The 18121-nt window shown below is 40.0% G+C and overlaps 1 protein-coding gene across 1 annotated transcript; it reads left to right on the forward strand.

Moving 5' to 3' along the window:
• The first annotated feature begins 2923 nt into the window (after positions 1–2923).
• Positions 2924–16472, forward strand: LOC135473502 (putative polypeptide N-acetylgalactosaminyltransferase 10). Its single transcript, XM_064753353.1, has 13 exons — positions 2924–3061; positions 3286–3366; positions 6206–6275; positions 7097–7247; positions 8613–8779; positions 9330–9518; positions 10247–10424; positions 11088–11205; positions 11905–12003; positions 12850–13071; positions 13380–13472; positions 13717–13860; positions 14572–16472. Exons 1-13 carry the CDS (start codon positions 2924–2926, stop codon positions 14734–14736), a joined length of 1815 nt encoding a protein of 604 aa, XP_064609423.1. The 3' UTR covers positions 14737–16472.
• Positions 16473–18121: the final 1649 nt, after the last annotated feature.

Consider the following 18121-nt stretch of genomic DNA (forward strand, 5'->3'; position numbering starts at 1 on the left):
TGATCGTAATAATTATCTAGACTCTACAATTAGATGTACAGTGCTCATTAACCCAATTTTTTTAGTTTAATTGTATTAATTAGTGTTTTAATGAAACCTGCGTACATTTCAACAAACTAATCAGAAGCACCGTAAACTTAAAAATTGTTAGCTTGTGGGGCTTGTACAACCCTCACACATTAAGCAATGTCCTTCCACCATAATGCTGGCCGCCGTCGTATGAGTGAAATACTCTTCAGTACGGTGCGCCCCCCATCCCCCCCAACAAAAAAAAAAATAATAAAAACTTGAAGCAGTGGATAAAAGCAAATAACTGGATAAAACATGCCAATATGTATTTAGCTGAACGACTTTGCTACATGTACTTGTACCTCCATTTCACAAGAAGCCCATTTCTCACACTTAATAGATCATCGCGGAGTATGAGCGTCATCTGAATGACTGTAGCATTTACACTTTACCATTTTGACATCATCAAAATTTCAAATTACACCAAGTGGTCAACATCGCCTGCATTATTTGCCTTTCATTAGATATACTGGCAATAGCCTGTGGTTTCCCCCGGGGTCTGCCTGGGTTCCCCCACCACAATGCTGGCGTATTAGTGATATATTCTTGAATACGGCGTATAACACCAATCATATAAATAAATAGCCTGTGTCTTTTATATACAGTTAGATGAACAGTTGAATGGGGCAAAATCTTGCAAATACGGCATGTGAATACACAAAACATGCTACATATCAAACTGCAGGAGATCGAACTTCTTTTTTTTTTTTTTTTTTTTTTTTTTTTGAGGACAAAGTGTTATGCTGCCCGAGTAGGTGGTGGTATGCAATTGCTTGCGCCTGTATGATCATCTATTCCATTGGATAGTCCAGCGCAGTGTTCTCGGAAGTATTCTTGCATGCCCGATCCTTATTGTACTTATGAAGCTGGCTGGTTCCGAATGAATGGTTATTTGATACAACAGATTTTGGACAGACTTCATGTGCTGTTGTTCATACAATTCATATATTGCCAAATTTAATGTTACTAAAACCAGTGTATATAGTGAATAAAGAGCTGTTACTTTTGGGAGAAAATTCTGTTGTTTCACGTGTTGTTGATGGACATTCTGTCACACGATTGGATGGCATATTTCTACGTGGGCAAAGTCCTTTTCTCGGACAGGTCTTAGTGGCGATAAGTGGTGGACGATACTCTCCTGTGTGGTCTTGCATGAAGTTGACTGGCGACATTTTTACTCACCCGTACAAGAGATCACAACTGAAGAGCCTCCCAAATATCGATGTTTTACGCCTGTTTACGCCACTGCCATCAAGAATGTGTTAAGCAACAATTAAACCAAAAATTTTATAATTTCGCCCAATAATTTCGGGTTTGGTATCATGTAATAGGATGCAGCTGTACAACACTTTAGCTTGTCGCTCTAAAAAACATCAGTATTTTGCAGATAAAGTTGCTAATTACCTTAACGAATCGAAAACTGAAGCGACTTCCTTTCTTTTAGGCATTCTGTCCAAATATTATTCCACGCGAGTTCAGACATTTTGGGAAGGGCAGTGTAGGTCGAAGTTCATGAATTAATCGTGATTTTAATCGCACGTTTAGGGAAGGAAACGCGGAAGGGACATAGTTTTTTAAATTCTTTTTTATTGGCCATTTAAAAAAGAGAATAAAAAACTTCTGCTAACGCGAGAAGAATTATTTCCCCAACTACCAATCAAAATGGTAATATTGAGAATAATAATTTCCTATTGGCTGCTCGGGGGGAAATTGATGTTCCCAAGTTATAGAGATATAGTTTCTTTTCTGTGTTTGTCTCCTGGAGAAAAAAGGGGAGAATTTAATTACGGAGGAAAGTATTTAGCCAGCAAACAAAATTCTGATATTTGAGATAATTGCTTCTGATTGGCTAATAAACGTCTGAGGAAATTAATTCCCACCGTTAATCAATTAATTTAACTGTACATTAATTTCCCGTGAAATTTATTTTAGGAAATAGGCTATATTCCCGTTTTCTCCAGCAGACTAATCACGCTAATGAGGGAGAGAAAAAATTTCTCCCGTGTTGGCAAAATAGTTTTTTGTTTTTGTTTCATTCTCTGTATGCATTGCAAAAGAAATAGAACTGAAAAAAAAAAACGATGTGAACCATGTTTGTTCCGCGTTTCTGGGTTAAGTAACTACACCGACTGTAACTACATGTGTAATTACGTATGTGTCAGAAATAGTGTTACTGTCAACTGGGGGCCAGCGCGGCCTCTGGCCATTGCGGTCGCGATGAGTTCAAGCCCAGCACACCATATTGCTGGGCACCGTCGTATAAGTGAAATATTCTTGAACACGGCGTAAAACACGTATCAAATAAATAAATAAATGAATTAATACTGTCATGTGGGAAACGTGTCCTAGATTTGATTTCCCGAGACGTATTTCTCTGCGGAGTGAGCAGAGGGCAGCGTTTGTCTCTAAGCGCCCCCATCCCCCACCCCCATCTCCCACTCCGACCCACACAGGTGTCGTTACTGTGTAACGATAACTGTTAACTTTAAGCGGAAAAGGTCGCCTATTGAACACTCGCTGTAGGTTTCGACCAGTGGTCCTCGTGGCAAATCAATAGAAGAGATTCACATATGCATGCATGTCACATTTATGTGGTGGGAAAACGTCCCTTATGACATATACGTGTACAGGTCGTGCAGGATGTTAACCTGATGGCCTATAGCTCTGATTTCGCGGACAGTAAAACGTCCAGATGTCGTCTATACGGATGCGTACCTTTGGCCTATGTGTACTTGTAAACTTATTACTGTCATTACGATAAGTCTGCGGCATCATGAGACGAAACTCAGTGATCGTACTTAAGTATATGGTAGTAGCGACGTTGTTTCTAATGATCTTACGAATCCTCGTGGCAATGATTGGGAGTGAGGGCCCTCGCGCTGACTTAGGAAATGAGCTGGGTATGCCACAGGCTCCCAGGGAATCTGATGGGGCCTTAAAAGTCCAGAAAAAGTTACCCGTGAAGGACAAACTGCCTTCTAATGAGGACCAGGTATGTCTTTGTCTGTATACATGTGTACGAGCCTGCGTGTCTGTCAGGATACTGTATGTCTGTCTCAGTATATGTATACATGCATGTCTGATTACTGTATGTCCATGTCTGTATCTATGTGAACATGCCTGCATGTCCGTCAGAATACTGTCTGTCTCTCTCTATATGTAGCCTACATGCATGTCTGATAACTGTATTTTCCATGTCTGTATCTATGTGAACAGGCTCCCAGGGAATCTGATGGGGCCTTAAAAGTCCAGAAAAAGTTACCCGTGAAGGACAAACTGCCTTCTAATGAGGACCAGGTATGTCTTTGTCTGTATACATGTGTACGAGCCTGCGTGTCTGTCAGGATACTGTATGTCTGTCTCAGTATATGTATACATGCATGTCTGAGTACTGTATGTCCATGTCTGTATACATGCCAGCATGTCTGTCAGAATACTGTATGTCTCTCTTAGTAGATAACCTACATGCATGTCTGAGTACTGTATGGCCATGTCTGTATCTATGTGTACATCCCTGCATGTCTGTCAGGATACTGTATGTCTCTGTGTTTAGCCTACATGCATGTCTGAGTACTGTCGCCCGTGTCTATATATATGTGTGTGTATGCCAACATGTCTGTTTATTTCTTTACTTATTTGGTCTTTTACGCCGACTATTTATACGACTTATACGACGGCGGCCAGCATTATGGTTAGAGGAATCCCACGACCACGTCTGTCCTTGGCAGACCTTCCCACTTACAGCCAGACCTGTGCATGCATTGTATGTAGGCCTATATTTGTGCATTCCGTCATGCTTATCTTATGTATTGAAAGTTTCTATACATGTAGGCTATACATACCTGCATGCCAGTTTGAGTACTTCATGTCTGCGAGTTTTCCTCAGTATGTACCTCTCTGTATACGAGACCATGCCTGAATGCCTGACTGGGTAGACCAACATACCTCTGTCATTTCTGTGTTTGTGTATGTGCATCACGACAGAGAAAATGCTAACGTAAAGTTCCTGAAAGATGAAAGCCCATTAAAACTATCCACAAAAATAGTGGGATTTATTTTTTTTTTTTTTTCGAATTTTTTTTTTTTTTCATCTCAGTAAAATGCGTTTGGAACTTTTGAATCTGTAGTGACTTTATCTGACCATATGTGGGCAAATAACGTAGCATCACATTTTTGCCTCTTAACACACACAGGCCGCTAGATTCTATCGCTCTAAATGCATAAACTTATATATCTATGAATGCATTTGCCCAATGGACCGTGAAACGAACTGTTTCAAGGAAAACTGTGTAAGTGACGTCGCCGATACCCCCTGGGTCACTAAAGACCACTGTAGAACATGATATTTTATAAACATTTTACTCGGTTGGAAAAATTCTAAAAACTAAATCGAACTATATTCCTGGACAATGTTGAATGGTCTTTCATCTGATATATATTTCATGTTCATTAATGTTTCCTTTGCACCTCAAGTTTGTTTCTGCATACTCAACTCTGTCTGTATATGTGTATATGTCTGCCTGACTACCTAACTGCGCTGTTTGGCTCTCAGTCACCGTACATGCCAGCATGCTTGTCTGAGCATATAAATCTCTGGTTGCGTGCATATGCCTACATATCTGTCTGTGTACTGTATATCTGTCTGTCTCAAAATATACCTCTGTGGATTCGTGTACATGCCTGCATGTCTGTCTGAGTACTGTATGTCTTTATGTATACTTGTACATGCTTGCATGTTTGTCTCAGAATATACCCGTGTCTGTATGTGTACATGCCTGCATGTCGGTCTCAGAATATACCCTGTCTGTATGTGTACATGCCTGCATGTCTGTCTGAGTACTGTATGTCTAACATTCTGTATATTTGTACATGCTTGCATGTGTGTCACAGCATATACCCGTGTCTGTATGTGTACATGCTTGCATGGCTGTCTCAGAATATATTCCTGTCTGCATGTAGCATATGCCCGTGTCTGTATGTTTGTACATGCTTGCATGTCTGTCTCAGCATATACCTCTAGCTGTCTGTATTTGTGCATGCTTGCATGTCTGTCGGAGTGCTGTATGTCACTTATATGTGTGAGCATTTGCCCCATATTTGTGCTTGTCTATCAGTATGTTACACTATATACTTGTGTAGGCTATAGCCATACGCATCGTCGATTACATAACCTCCCAAGATAATTGACAAGTTCGTTTACATTAACTGATCGACTTTGAATTGTCGACAGATGGCGTAACTAGTCGCCAGTTTGCTTTAGTTGGCTTCAAACAGGGGCTTCATTTCAGAACAGCTGACGTCAGATTTAACGTAAATGGTAGATCGCGGCCTGTGATAGCTAGACAACGTGTGTTACTGTTTCAATGTGACAGTTCGACCCACACTGTAATCAATAAGCCAGAGCGCCCCTCAGGGCGCCCCTCAGAGGGCCCCATGGAAGGGGGTTGACTCCTCTTCTGTTTCATTCCCTCCGCAAGGGGTAATATTAAATTCAATGGTAAATTTAACATATGGTATCTGATAAATTGCATTTAACGCTGCATTGCTTTTTGTTATTTGCTACCATTTAAGCATTTACAGTTAGCATAAAACCTTCACCTAAGTAAACTGACAAGAGGCCGTTTTTCACCGGTTGCCAGTTATCATGCTGTCGTCACTGCTCTGAAAACTTGAGATTCCACAATTTATTCTGCTTAATACATTAGGATAAGGTCGGATCATTTTGCAATGACTTGTTCTCCAAGTCAAAATATTCTCGCTTTGGCCTTATGACAGCTGTTAAGTTTAGACTGACTAAGCCGGCGTGTCCGGGCTAAGCAACCGGTGTTCGTCAAGTACGTACAGACAACCAATTAAGAGATGTGCATCATTCACTGTGGCAGGTCGAGTAGCAGAGATGGACATTGATGTAACCATCTGAAAACTCAAACCCCAAGCAAGATGTCGTTTTTTTTTTCTAAAGCACGTGTAACAATGTTATTATTCGGAATGTCTAAAATATGAGGAGGAATGCCATGATGCAGGAGCGTAGTCTACGTCAAACGACATTCACTGTCCCAGTCACCTGAATTGACTTACCTGAAGAATGAAGAAAATACACTGTAAATTCGATTGGCATTTCTATATCGTCTTTTAGGTTGAGGACCCTCTGGAGAAGATCGACTGGCATGACTATAAGCAGATAGCGATAGACAAACACCGCAAAGGTACGCAACTCGCTATCTAACGCATCACCTTAACACCCATATACTGTAATTTTTCTAGTTTTTTAAACACCTGGCCTGCTCTTTGTACCCAGAACAAATGCAACTGTAGCCGGAATATTTAGTTTCAATTTTGTTCAAATGGGTAGTCCACCCAGTGAAAAACATTCATATCTTTGCATGTTCAAAATAACACTTTGACAACGAGTGTCACTTCAAACTCATGTTATCATATCGTTTGGAAAATTTCAGTTTAAGAAATATTTTATGTTTGGGCAACACAGAGTCTGGAAAAATATCTAGATAGTAGAATTTGGCCACCTGAATTTGCATTCAGTTGAAGTGACTATATAACTACCGGAAGTGTAAGTAACCTACATCCCATGTAAAACAATCAGTTCCTCATCTCTCTAGGCGTGGGCCCAAAATATCACATTGCAATGATCGTGAACATATTTAGCATGTGTGTAGCCCTTAACACTTCAGTGAAGTGTTCAGTCATACGTATACCATAGGTACAAATTTGTGTCCATGGTGTCATTGGCTGATAATGTTCAGAACAACACGACTTTGCATATGGAAATTATTTCTAAACTAAAATCATCCATGTCTGTTTCACCTCAAACCATCTTTATTTGTTTTTATTTACTTATTACCATTCTTAATATTTGTGCCGTGCGTACTCACTATATATATATATATATATATATATATATATATATATATATATATAATCCAATTATTCCTATACACGTAAGCATATATCAAATTAGCTATGCATATATAACCAATCAGTTTCTCCCTTGCCTCTGATGTTGGTATAGGTGCGGGAGAGCAGGGACAGGCGGTCATTATCTCCCCTGATGGTGAGGAGAAAGCCAAAATGCAGTCTCTCTTCAACCCTAACGGTTTCAATGCCTGGATTAGCGATAAGATCTCAGTCGAGAGGTCACTGGCTGATATACGGCACCCAGAGTAAGTGATAGCATCTGCTAACAGCTTTCCGTTTGTTTTGTTTTTTTGTTGTTTTTTTTAAAGTGGACAGCAATAAGTGTTCGTGATGTGTATATCAGGTATAAAGCAACATTGTTTATTGTGTGTTACAGATCACATATATAAAATGTGGTCATGATTTATGTGGTTCCCCGATATGAATACTGTTGTGATCCCGTATAACGTTAAATACAAATAGTTCAAATGTGAACTAAAGGTAAGCAGATGTCTGTCTTAATCAATAATCAATTATGTGGATTTCAACACGGGGTCAAACCTAATTTAACAATGTATGCTTCAGTGTGTTCTGATATTTCCACTAGAGATACATTGATTTGTCGGGACCTGTAAAAATAATACACGAATACATACACGTATAGCAAATAGATATAAAATGGTTACAAACACATTCATGTAAACGTACGAACAGTTTACTTCAGAATGTTGTGAAAACGTTACCAAACTGGATTCAGCCGTTTTGAATGTCCAGTCACAAAGTTCGTTTCCTAGAATAAGAAAACACCGGGTCAATCCACCGTTGGTCACAATTTCAATAACCAAGGTCAAGGAGGCAGTCGTTCTGTAATTCCACTGGTACAGCATCACATGAATGCTCATGGAATGAACTGGAAACCTGGAATCTTTAATAATTCCAACTCACTTTTGGCATAGTATTACTGCTAAAAGGTCTCTAGCCAACAATTTCGCAGCCAGACATTCCGTGCCCTGGATTATAACACGAAGTAAAACACAAGATCACAAAAATCCCACATGAGTATATAGCTGTCACTTCGCACCATAATATCTTCTGATCGCTAGAAGACGCTCGATGTTCTCCCACGAATGAACTTCGTTAACTGCCCTAGGCTCACTATTTGTTGCCCGGCTCCTGTAAATATTAAGAACAGAATTCTATCGAAATCGACACCATTAACGGGCCTCTTGCATATACACACTGTACTTTGTTTATACCTACCACGGCGGCAAACATCAAAATATGCGCCTTCCTCTGCGCCTTTTGTGATTGGCAGTCCAGTTGGCTTGACGGCACTTACACGATGATATCGGCAAACATTACTGTATACATACATATGCGAGGAAAACAAATTCACACAAAGATAACAACACTCTTCTATGTGTATAAGTTACGTAATAAGTAAAATAAGGGCGATACCTGATGACTGCCATTTCGTCCCACATGACTGACTAGGGTATACATTATGTACCTTTACGTACGTCTCCCTGCCAGCACTGGATTCCACCTAGTCATGACCTTGCTTGAATCGTTGCACTGGGCAGGGCATTTCTTCGGTTTTACAATTCCATATTCTGATTCTTTTGTATCAGGTGTAAAAATAAGAAATACCCGAGGAAGCTCCCCAGAGCAAGTATTATCATACCATTCTACAACGAACACTGGACCACACTCTTAAGAACAGTTCACAGTGTAATCAACAGATCTCCCGCACATCTTCTTCATGAAGTAATCCTGGCGGATGACTTCAGCAATAAAGGTTAGTGAATATATTGAACACTGTAATTAGTGACTTCAAATTCAAGGTAAGTAGATAACAACTCTGATAGTAAAGAAAGACTTGTCGATGAATTCAACAATAGATTAAGCGAGAGTTGGATTCGAACACGCGTCCAAATTAACAAGGAGTGAAGCAATCCAGTGTGGTCGGTCAGATCACACACACTTTTGCCACCATGCAGCTAATAAATGTCAATTTATAGTGTTACCCTTTTCTTCCCTCAAGGTTCAAAAGTTTTTCTAGTTCCAGAATTTTATGGAATGTCCGCATTTTATTAGACAAATCTTTCATGATTTGCGTAGGTCTTCATTTTATGTATTTATTTATTTCGTGTTGGACGCCACTCTCAAGAATTTTTCCCTTGTAAGACGTTTATTCGAAACCGAAGTAAACCACTGCCCTTCGTCGGATACCAGGCAAAGTTCTTGATAATGGCGGAACTGAAAAAGCGAGAGATGGATTCGAACTTGTGACCACATTACCAAGGGTATGCATGATCGGCTCAATTGAGATTGTCTGTTGATTGCAGAATTTTTGGGAGCTCAACTGGAGTACTATATGAAGAGTAAATTTGACAAAGTCAAGGTGCTACGTGCCGAGAAACGAGAGGGGTTGATTCGCACCCGACTGCTGGGTGCCCGTGCTGCCACGGGGGACGTGCTCATCTTTTTAGACTCTCACGTGGAGGCTAACACTAACTGGCTCCCTCCGCTGCTAGGTAAGACCTGATAACTCCGAGGGATATATTATTCCTCCGCGACTTTGGCGAATTCAGGGACTGTTGCCTACAACAGGTTATAGAAGTGTTTGGTGATATGTATTTTCCAAATGTGATACTTCAGAGTGTTTTTAGATTGAGAAAGTTTCTAACATAATGCGCATTAACAATACATATATAATTGTTGAATCCAGGGCTGAAAGGCTTACAATTTATGAATATAGTATTTTGATAGCGATGAATGTGGTAAGTACTCTAGCTAAAAAATATAATCATTAGCAGTGTTTTTGATGTTTTGATGCATTAAATGGTAATATATTTCTGATCTGTATAATTTAGGCCTATTTAGGATGCTAATTTTTTAAAAGAGAAAGCAACAGATAATATAACCTGAGGTTTTCGGGTAGAGGAGTGGAAACAGGTCATATATTTTCTGATGGTAACTCAATAAATCTAGTTATAATGTGGACCTCCACCGAGACCATCGGGTGCGTCATGTAAGGGAAACAAGATATCGCACATATTGTTAAAAGGTAAACCCTGTACCCGACTGATTGATCAAACTTGATTACATGGCGGCGCTTTCGATTCTCTCAAAATGTGCGATTATGGCTTTCGATTCTCTCAAAGTGTGCGATTATGCCTACTTTGAACTGTGATATCCCGGTTATGCAGGATCGATGCATATATACATTTGGTCTTGTGTTGTTGTTTGTTTTAATCATCAGAACCCATTGCCCTAAACCGGAAAACAGTTACCTGCCCTTTCATTGATGTCATTAGCTACGAGACGTTTGCATACAGCGCTCAGGACGAGGGTGCTCGGGGTGCATTTGACTGGAACTTTTTATACAAGCGAATTCCACTTTTACCCGAAGATTTGAAGCATCCGTCAGAACCCTTTAAGTAAGGTTTTGTGTAACATACAGAGTGTTATAGTAATGTTCTAGAAAATAACCTTATTCACCAGAAATCACGTAAGTTAGAAATAATCTGAGTTCGACATTCTTACCTACTAAGCAAATCCGTTGCAGCTGCATGTAGGAATAATGACGGTAAAACATGCATTTTTGAATTGTGTGAATGACTTTCATCTTTGAAGAAACGGTGTATTCCTTTCACCAACAGATTAAGACAATCTCGCCTACTTATCTAGGCAGGGAGAACTGAACTGTAAAGCATATACTAAGCTATCTGTGTTTGCTTTCCAAATTGTGTCTTGGCGACAGATTGCTTAAGGATAGTGTTTCAGCCAGCCATAGGCTTCATTTCAAGGCTTCATTTCGCTTCAAGAAGTTTCTGCTGTAGAAAAAAACTTCCCAAGAACACATGCTTGGCGAAGCACGCGCCATAAGTGGTATACATTTATTGACAAAGTGACAAAAGTCTTGAACGAATCGGGAGATAGGAGAATGTCCCTTTGTCTTCACGAGCAACGAAGATGTCTACATCAGGATAGACTTCTTTGTGAAAATTCTCCGCTATGATGTCGTTAATGGACGAGGTGCGTTTGACTGTGCGCCGTCAAAATATGAATTTCATATTCATCTCGCTCCTATACTTAATCAGGAGCCCAGTAATGGCAGGAGGCTTATTTGCAATCGACAAGGACTTTTTCTGGGAGCTTGGCGGTTATGACCCTGGCCTTGACACTTGGGGAGGAGAGCAGTATGAACTATCATTCAAGGTAAACCAGCTGAAAGTATCTATATATTTTTACAAGAATAATTTGTATTATGCTGGCCTGTTTGCTCTTTATGCAGATATAAATCTTGGCGATCGCTCGGTAGCAAAATGGTTGGATCGAATATCTGCTGCATGTAGTCTTTAACAGTGAATTTATAGTTTTCATTTCTTACATTACCAGTAACGTCTTTTATGACTTGTATATCTGGTGTCCTGTCATTCATATCTTACATTACCAGTAACGTCTTTCATGACTTGTATATCTGGTGTCCTCTCATTCATTTCTGGTGGCCAGTGTGCCGAGCTGTGGGTTAGCTCGGTTTATCGCTAGGCTTATGCTTTTTTGATAGACATCTTGTCGAGATTTGTTTATACATTTTCGGCGGTAGGAACTTCCAAGCCCACAAAATTACACAAGAAGATTTGTTTGACTTGTAGTTCACAAATTAAAAAAAATTGTTTTAGAATGCTCTAGACAGACAAAAAGCAACGATTATGGGAAAAGATAGGAGCGCGCGTTTCAGTGGACAAGCCGTGTTTGCTTTTGGATAGAACCCTTCAAATGAAGGATCGTGCGATTCGAATTTGAAATTATTGTGACGTGACTATTCGGGAATTAATTATAAGGAGAAACAAGTTGACCGTGTTAAATTTTTTATTTTCACATTTTCTCCCATTTTAAGTTGCTTTATCTCCACAGATCTGGCAGTGTCACGGGTTGATGGTTGACGTCCCTTGTTCCAGGGTCGGTCATGTCTACAGGAAATATGCTCCCTTCAGCCTCGGCTCTGTAGGCAAGGTCAGCCTTTAATGCCATCAACTTCTCAAAACTTTTTGTGCAGGAAATTTAATGCATTTATTTATCTGATTGGTGTTTTACGTCGCATTCAGGAATACTTCACTTAATTATATAACGGCGACCAACATTATGGTGGGAGGAAACTGGACAGAACCTGGTAGATTTTGTGCAGGAAACGACATTGTCACTCAAGAATTTCATTCAGAGTTGAAAACTCGGTTTACACCACTGATATCAAGAATGACCTATATGGTCCATCGACACTTTACTTCACTGTTTTGTTTTGCTTCACTTTAACAAAACTAACAGCGGAGGTTTTTTACCGTCTCAGGAATGTATGGCATGCTTTTTTGTCATCGTTTAAATTTGATTTGATCGAGTGTTCCTGGGGATAATACTTACTGGAATGATGACTATGACAAAGATTTATTTATTTATTTATTTGATTGGCGTTTTACGCCGTACTCAAGAATATTTCACTTATACGACGGCGGCCAGCATTATGGTGGGAGGAAACCGGGCACAGCCCGGGGGAAACCCACGATCATCCGCAGGTTGCTGGCAGACCTTCCCACTTACGGCCGGAGACTATGACAAAGAGCCACAAGGAGTAACTGTGAAGAGAGCACAGAAACTACTTTCTCCATGTCTCTCAAACCTTGCAAATTTTACACGACAAATATTAAATATACTTTCTTTTAGAACTGACATTAAATTAGAAAAAAATTGAGCTTAATTTAAATCTGTTTTCTGTTCTTCTTAATACAAAGGCAAGGCCTCATGATTATCATATGTCATTTTATGCAGAAATAGTACAGATCACTCAAATAAAAGTTTCATGTGTAGAATTTCAAGCGTGTGGCTGAGGTATGGATGGACGAGTATAAGGAGTACCTATATCAGCGACGGCCATACTGCAGACAGATAGACGCCGGCGACCTTTCCGCTCAGCTGGCGATTCGGAGCAAACTCCAGTGCAAACCATTCGAATGGTTCATGAAGGAAGTGGCCTTTGACCTGCCCAATTATTACCCACCTGTAGAGCCCAAACCAATTGCCTATGGGGAGGTAAGCTATAATTACAAGATCAATCACAAATGTATCACATCCCAGATGATGGTGATAAAGGTGGAGTTCAAATGCTTATAACGCAGTGATATATAATAGTAACAGCGTGGTTATTGGTATATATCGATAAAAGACCGAAAACGTCATAATAATACATGTTTGTAAAATATATTTCAGACTCTACATAATTATTATTTCTGCCATGTTTTTCGAAATTTTGCTCTCGCCAAGGTACAGGAAATTTACTTGCGTGCGTCAGTGATGCATGACTAGATAAAATGGAATGAATTTTCACTTTTGCTGTATAGATTCTTCACATGAGAACTGGGAAGTGTTTAGGCTGGAATTTTAGGTTTGGACTCAAGAAATGCAGCAAGGACGGAGGCAATGGCGGCGTGCAGGTAAGTCTGATACAAGAAGGAGATCGATCACAGTGTGTGCATCTTTCCAATATGGATTTCCTGCATGCCTTACTCTCTTGAAAAATAAACATATTCCCGAATGCATCTTACGCTACATTACTCGTTTAGGCGCTTGAGCACTTCCGTCATATCAGTGAGCTATTTTTGGTTTCAACTTAACCTACCAATCATATGAAAAGTGAAAATAACCTATTAATTTCTGAGTGTCCCCAACCCCACACAGGAGTTCGAGATGACCTGGCACAAGGACCTGCGGACTACACAAACAAACAGGTGCTTGGACGTGTCACAATACAATCCTAAAGCCCCTGTGTCTCTTTACAACTGCCATGGAATGAAAGGGCACCAGTGGTGGAAATTTAATGTGGTAAGTATGTGTTCGTAGACTAAAAGTAAACGTGGCGAGGATGTTCGCAGAAACAGCCTAGTGTGATTGCGCAGAGAAGGTTATTTATCTTGGAAGGTTAACAATGTAGTAGCCGAACTCGAGGAACCCATATGGCAACCTAACAGCTTAATTAACAAGATCAGTTTGAAACATTTAAAACATTTTAATAATGTATGTGTGGATAAATCTTCTCTTAATTTGGAATGTGCGGCTGAAAACTATCACAACCTAATTGTCGTCTTTGCTCTGGTTTGATGCTCCATGTAGTAGTTTTTCAAATCACGCTTTCAAGGGGAGGCAACTCTAAATAAACTGCTACATAACAACACCACTGAAGTAAGATCATTGTGTTATGATTTGGCAGCTTTCAAGTCTCAAACTGTTTTCATGGTCCATTATAATTATACTTAAAGATTAAGCATCTACATCTTTTATAACAACAGCGCATCTAGTGGATATGAACATGTAGTTCACCAAAAAGACTCCAAATGTCATGCAAATTGTATACCTATTTCTTGTAGGGGATTGAGCATACAATCTCCCATTTATTTTGTCACTCGTGGTGTTTATTTCATGTCCCCGGTGCACTAAAACCGAGTTTCCCTTCAGCTCCATAGATCTTCTTCCTATGCCTCTCCTGTAATCGCGTGTTGTTTTCAATTTTTTTTCCCATCTTATCTTGTATTGTAGGACACGCACCAATTAAAGCATGTGGTCAGTAACCAATGTCTGGACGCGGACGCTGAAGGGAAGGATATCTACATGAACCCGTGTGATACGGACAGTCTCACACAGCAATGGACGTTCGGACATATCAATGAGACAGCAGTCAGACTAGAGTGGGCTAAAGGTTAGGATACAGCCTCACATATAGCCGGTCATACCCTAGATGTCTGATGACGTCAAACGTCATCTTCATCGGAAGGAGGAAGGTACACGTTAATCTGGTAGATCTGACGTTTTAACGCCTGTCATCAGAGGTCAGGTGAAGGTCAATAGTAACCTGTCTGAAAGAGGACAACGATGAGAGGTTGAGTGTTCTCCGTTTGACAGGAATTAGATGGAGGTTACAGGTCATCTGTCTGAAAGAGAAGGACGATAAAGTTGTTGGCTAACACTGGTGTTCGACAGAAGTCACAGGTGTTCACAGACGTCATACACTAAGACAAGACTAAGACTCCGTGACATACGAGATCTCAGTATCCTCTGTCACAGATGAGGATTGAAATGTGAGGACTAAACGGCTGCTTCATATGGACACACATAATTAAAGGGTTATTCGGGTAATTTTTATACGGCTTACTTGCATTGTGGGATGGAGTTTCCAGCTCTGTGCCTTATTATGTTTAGCATGTATCTTATGTATAAACTTTTTTTCAGGAAGAATCTAATGCTACACGTCTTCCCGACATCCTGGTCATAATTTCAGGCAATTAAGTTTGTTTTCTGGGGGCTTGGGGCTTACGACCCTGGGCACGACACTTGGGGAAGAGTGCAAGATAGGAAACATCATTTAAGGCTATATAACTAGGAATCTTTTTAAGGCAACTAACTTTCATTCCAAGATTTTTTTTGTGGATTAAGGAGAAAGGGGGAGGGGGGATCGTAATTCAGTTCTTTTCATAAAACGGGTCTTCTGAGAATGTGGCTTTGGACATTTTTTTTTCCCATTGACGGCTTTACGTGTGATTTTAACCTTTCGTCTGGTTAACATAGGCAGAAGACCGTTTTATGAGCGATGTGAAAGTCTCAGAGCTGTAAATGTGTTCATATATCGATATGAAAATGGATCAAATCATATCATTAAACAAATCAGCTCAAGTGTGCAGGAATTGTCTTAACGCTTAGAGTTTTATCTGTAATCTGGACAGTCATGTGAAATTTGGCTGAGTCTAGGCGAAAGAAGGGCTTAGATGGTAAGGGCTCTGACTCATGCGGCTGACTTGCACCAATCAGTTTCTGTTGCCCATTTAAACCAAAAAATGATTACATTTTTGTGAGTCGGTGGTTTACTCCCGGCATCAATAGGACTGCCTGCGTATATTTTAAAAGAAAAGACAACAAACAATTTAACCTTAGTTTCGGAAGAGAGGTAGAAACAGAGCTAAATGGTCATTGCAACTTTGTTCTAGCGAACTTGGTGACTTTGATCAACTTTTAATCTGGAGTTTATTACGAAGACATGGGAGGCGATATGATACAGAAACCGAAAATATGACGTCGCGTCACCCGTGCCCCAGGCTCATATGCCCAAAAGGCAAATCAAGGTTCGGAGGACGTCAACAGAAACAGCTACGATTTGGGGCCAAAGAAATGCCTAATTGGTTAAAATTTACGACATGGCAGAGCTTTCAATTTTCTCAATGTGCGCGATTTTGCATACTTTGAACTGCGATATCTCGGTTATGGAACATCACAAAAATAAAAGTTATTTTTTTTTACTTTCCTATTAAAAACATCTTGGAGATAAATACCAATTAGTCAGTGGCTCGTACCCATATATTCTTAAACTATACCAAGATGCATTGCTGTTATTTTACAAGCAGCATTTAATTGATTAGATATGACCTTCTTAAAAATATTTTTCTTAAAGGTGCAAGATAATCCATGTTGTTTTTGATTCTAGTATATCATGTTGGTAAACATCAATATACATGTATTAATAAATTTTTGTCCATGTGACTACTTGGAAAGGTATCATGTGATTTCTTTCCTTGTCAGTACGTTGAATGTTGTACACTGCCAGTGTAAACTGTCAGAAAGTTTAATATTTGAAGGTATAATCAATGATGTGGCCCCCAGGTGCAAGGGAAAATAAGCACCACTGGGCACAAAATCGATGCATGATGCTTATATCAGCAGCTGTAATTAAACCACGGCTGAGGTGTACTATTCCCTTCGTCCTGAATGGATTATTAACGTTTAACTGATAGTTATTCTGAGTATTCCAAATAATCGTCATGTCTGTACTACAGACAGACAGTGGAAAATTGCTGAAAACTGATGACTGTTGGTTTCTGTATAACTTGATACTCATTTAACTGATTCCTGAGACGGGGATAAATGAGATGTTCAATGACCATACGGGCGATATGACACATGGAGCACTGAAGGACACACGGGAAGATGGTCTTTTCTGACTCACTGACTGCTATTATCAGACTTTTGACCAATGCGGTTGCGTGTTCGAATCCAGCTTTCGCTGATACGGCTGTGCTTTCAAGTCAGTTTCAGATGTTTGTCAGATGCCCGACAAAGGTTGATGGTTTTCTCCACCCATATAGGAATTAATAAATCAATAACGCAGAGGGGAACGTGAGCAATTCCAAGATGTATCTTCACTCTCTAGTTTAAACCGTCAGCATCATATTTACATCATGGTGTCTTCAGCGTGATGTTCTAGTGATGCTGACCGGCCCCGATAGCACAGTTGGTAGAGTGTCCGCTTCGGGAGCGGTAGATCCAGGGTCAATCCTGGGTCGAGTCACACCTGAGGCCTTAAAAGAGGAAGTTGTAACTTCCTCGCTTGGCATGAAGGTGATAGTGTAACGGCTGGCTTGTGCGGGGCGGCTTACTTGCCTTCGGTAAGGCGTCTCAGTGAAGCAATACTAGATAAAAGAGCGGTGGAAATCCATCCTGCAAAAAGGAGGCACATTACATACACTCGAAGGATTCCTTCGTCGTCATATGACTGAAAAATTGTTAAGTACGACGTTAAACCCCAAGCACTCACTCACTCACTCTAGTGATACTCTGAAATTGTGCTGCACAAAATGAAAAGTGTTGATTGGAGCTCTAAAGGGGTTATACAGGAGATTTGGGCAAAAAATCGACCATTGCGAATCCAATCCCAAATCGACTTTTAGCCAGTACAGAACAGCCCAAATACCTTTCACGAAATATCAGTCTCGCCTGTGCAAATATTTCCGTTCAAAATCGATAATAAAGTTCGTAAAAAATTTAAGGTGGGCTGTATATAACTTTTTTAGCATTAAAGTCCTTTTAACACAATAAGTATTACAGGTCAAAGACTGATATTTACCGACAGGCAATAATGTAGGCTATTCTTGGTAAACAGGGGAAATCAGATTGATTTGCGAATACCGATTTTTTGCCCAAAATCACAGATATAGTCTCTTTAAACTCCGAACAAGGTAATTCAGAGCAAAACCTTGGCACGGAGCAACCTTGTTTTTGTCAAACTCGATCTGTGGAAGGGATACGCAAACAAAGTTTCATC

The sequence above is a fragment of the Liolophura sinensis genome, chromosome 8 (assembly GCF_032854445.1).
Source record: "Liolophura sinensis isolate JHLJ2023 chromosome 8, CUHK_Ljap_v2, whole genome shotgun sequence".
In the NCBI taxonomy this organism is placed as follows: Eukaryota; Metazoa; Mollusca; class Polyplacophora; order Chitonida; family Chitonidae; genus Liolophura; species Liolophura sinensis.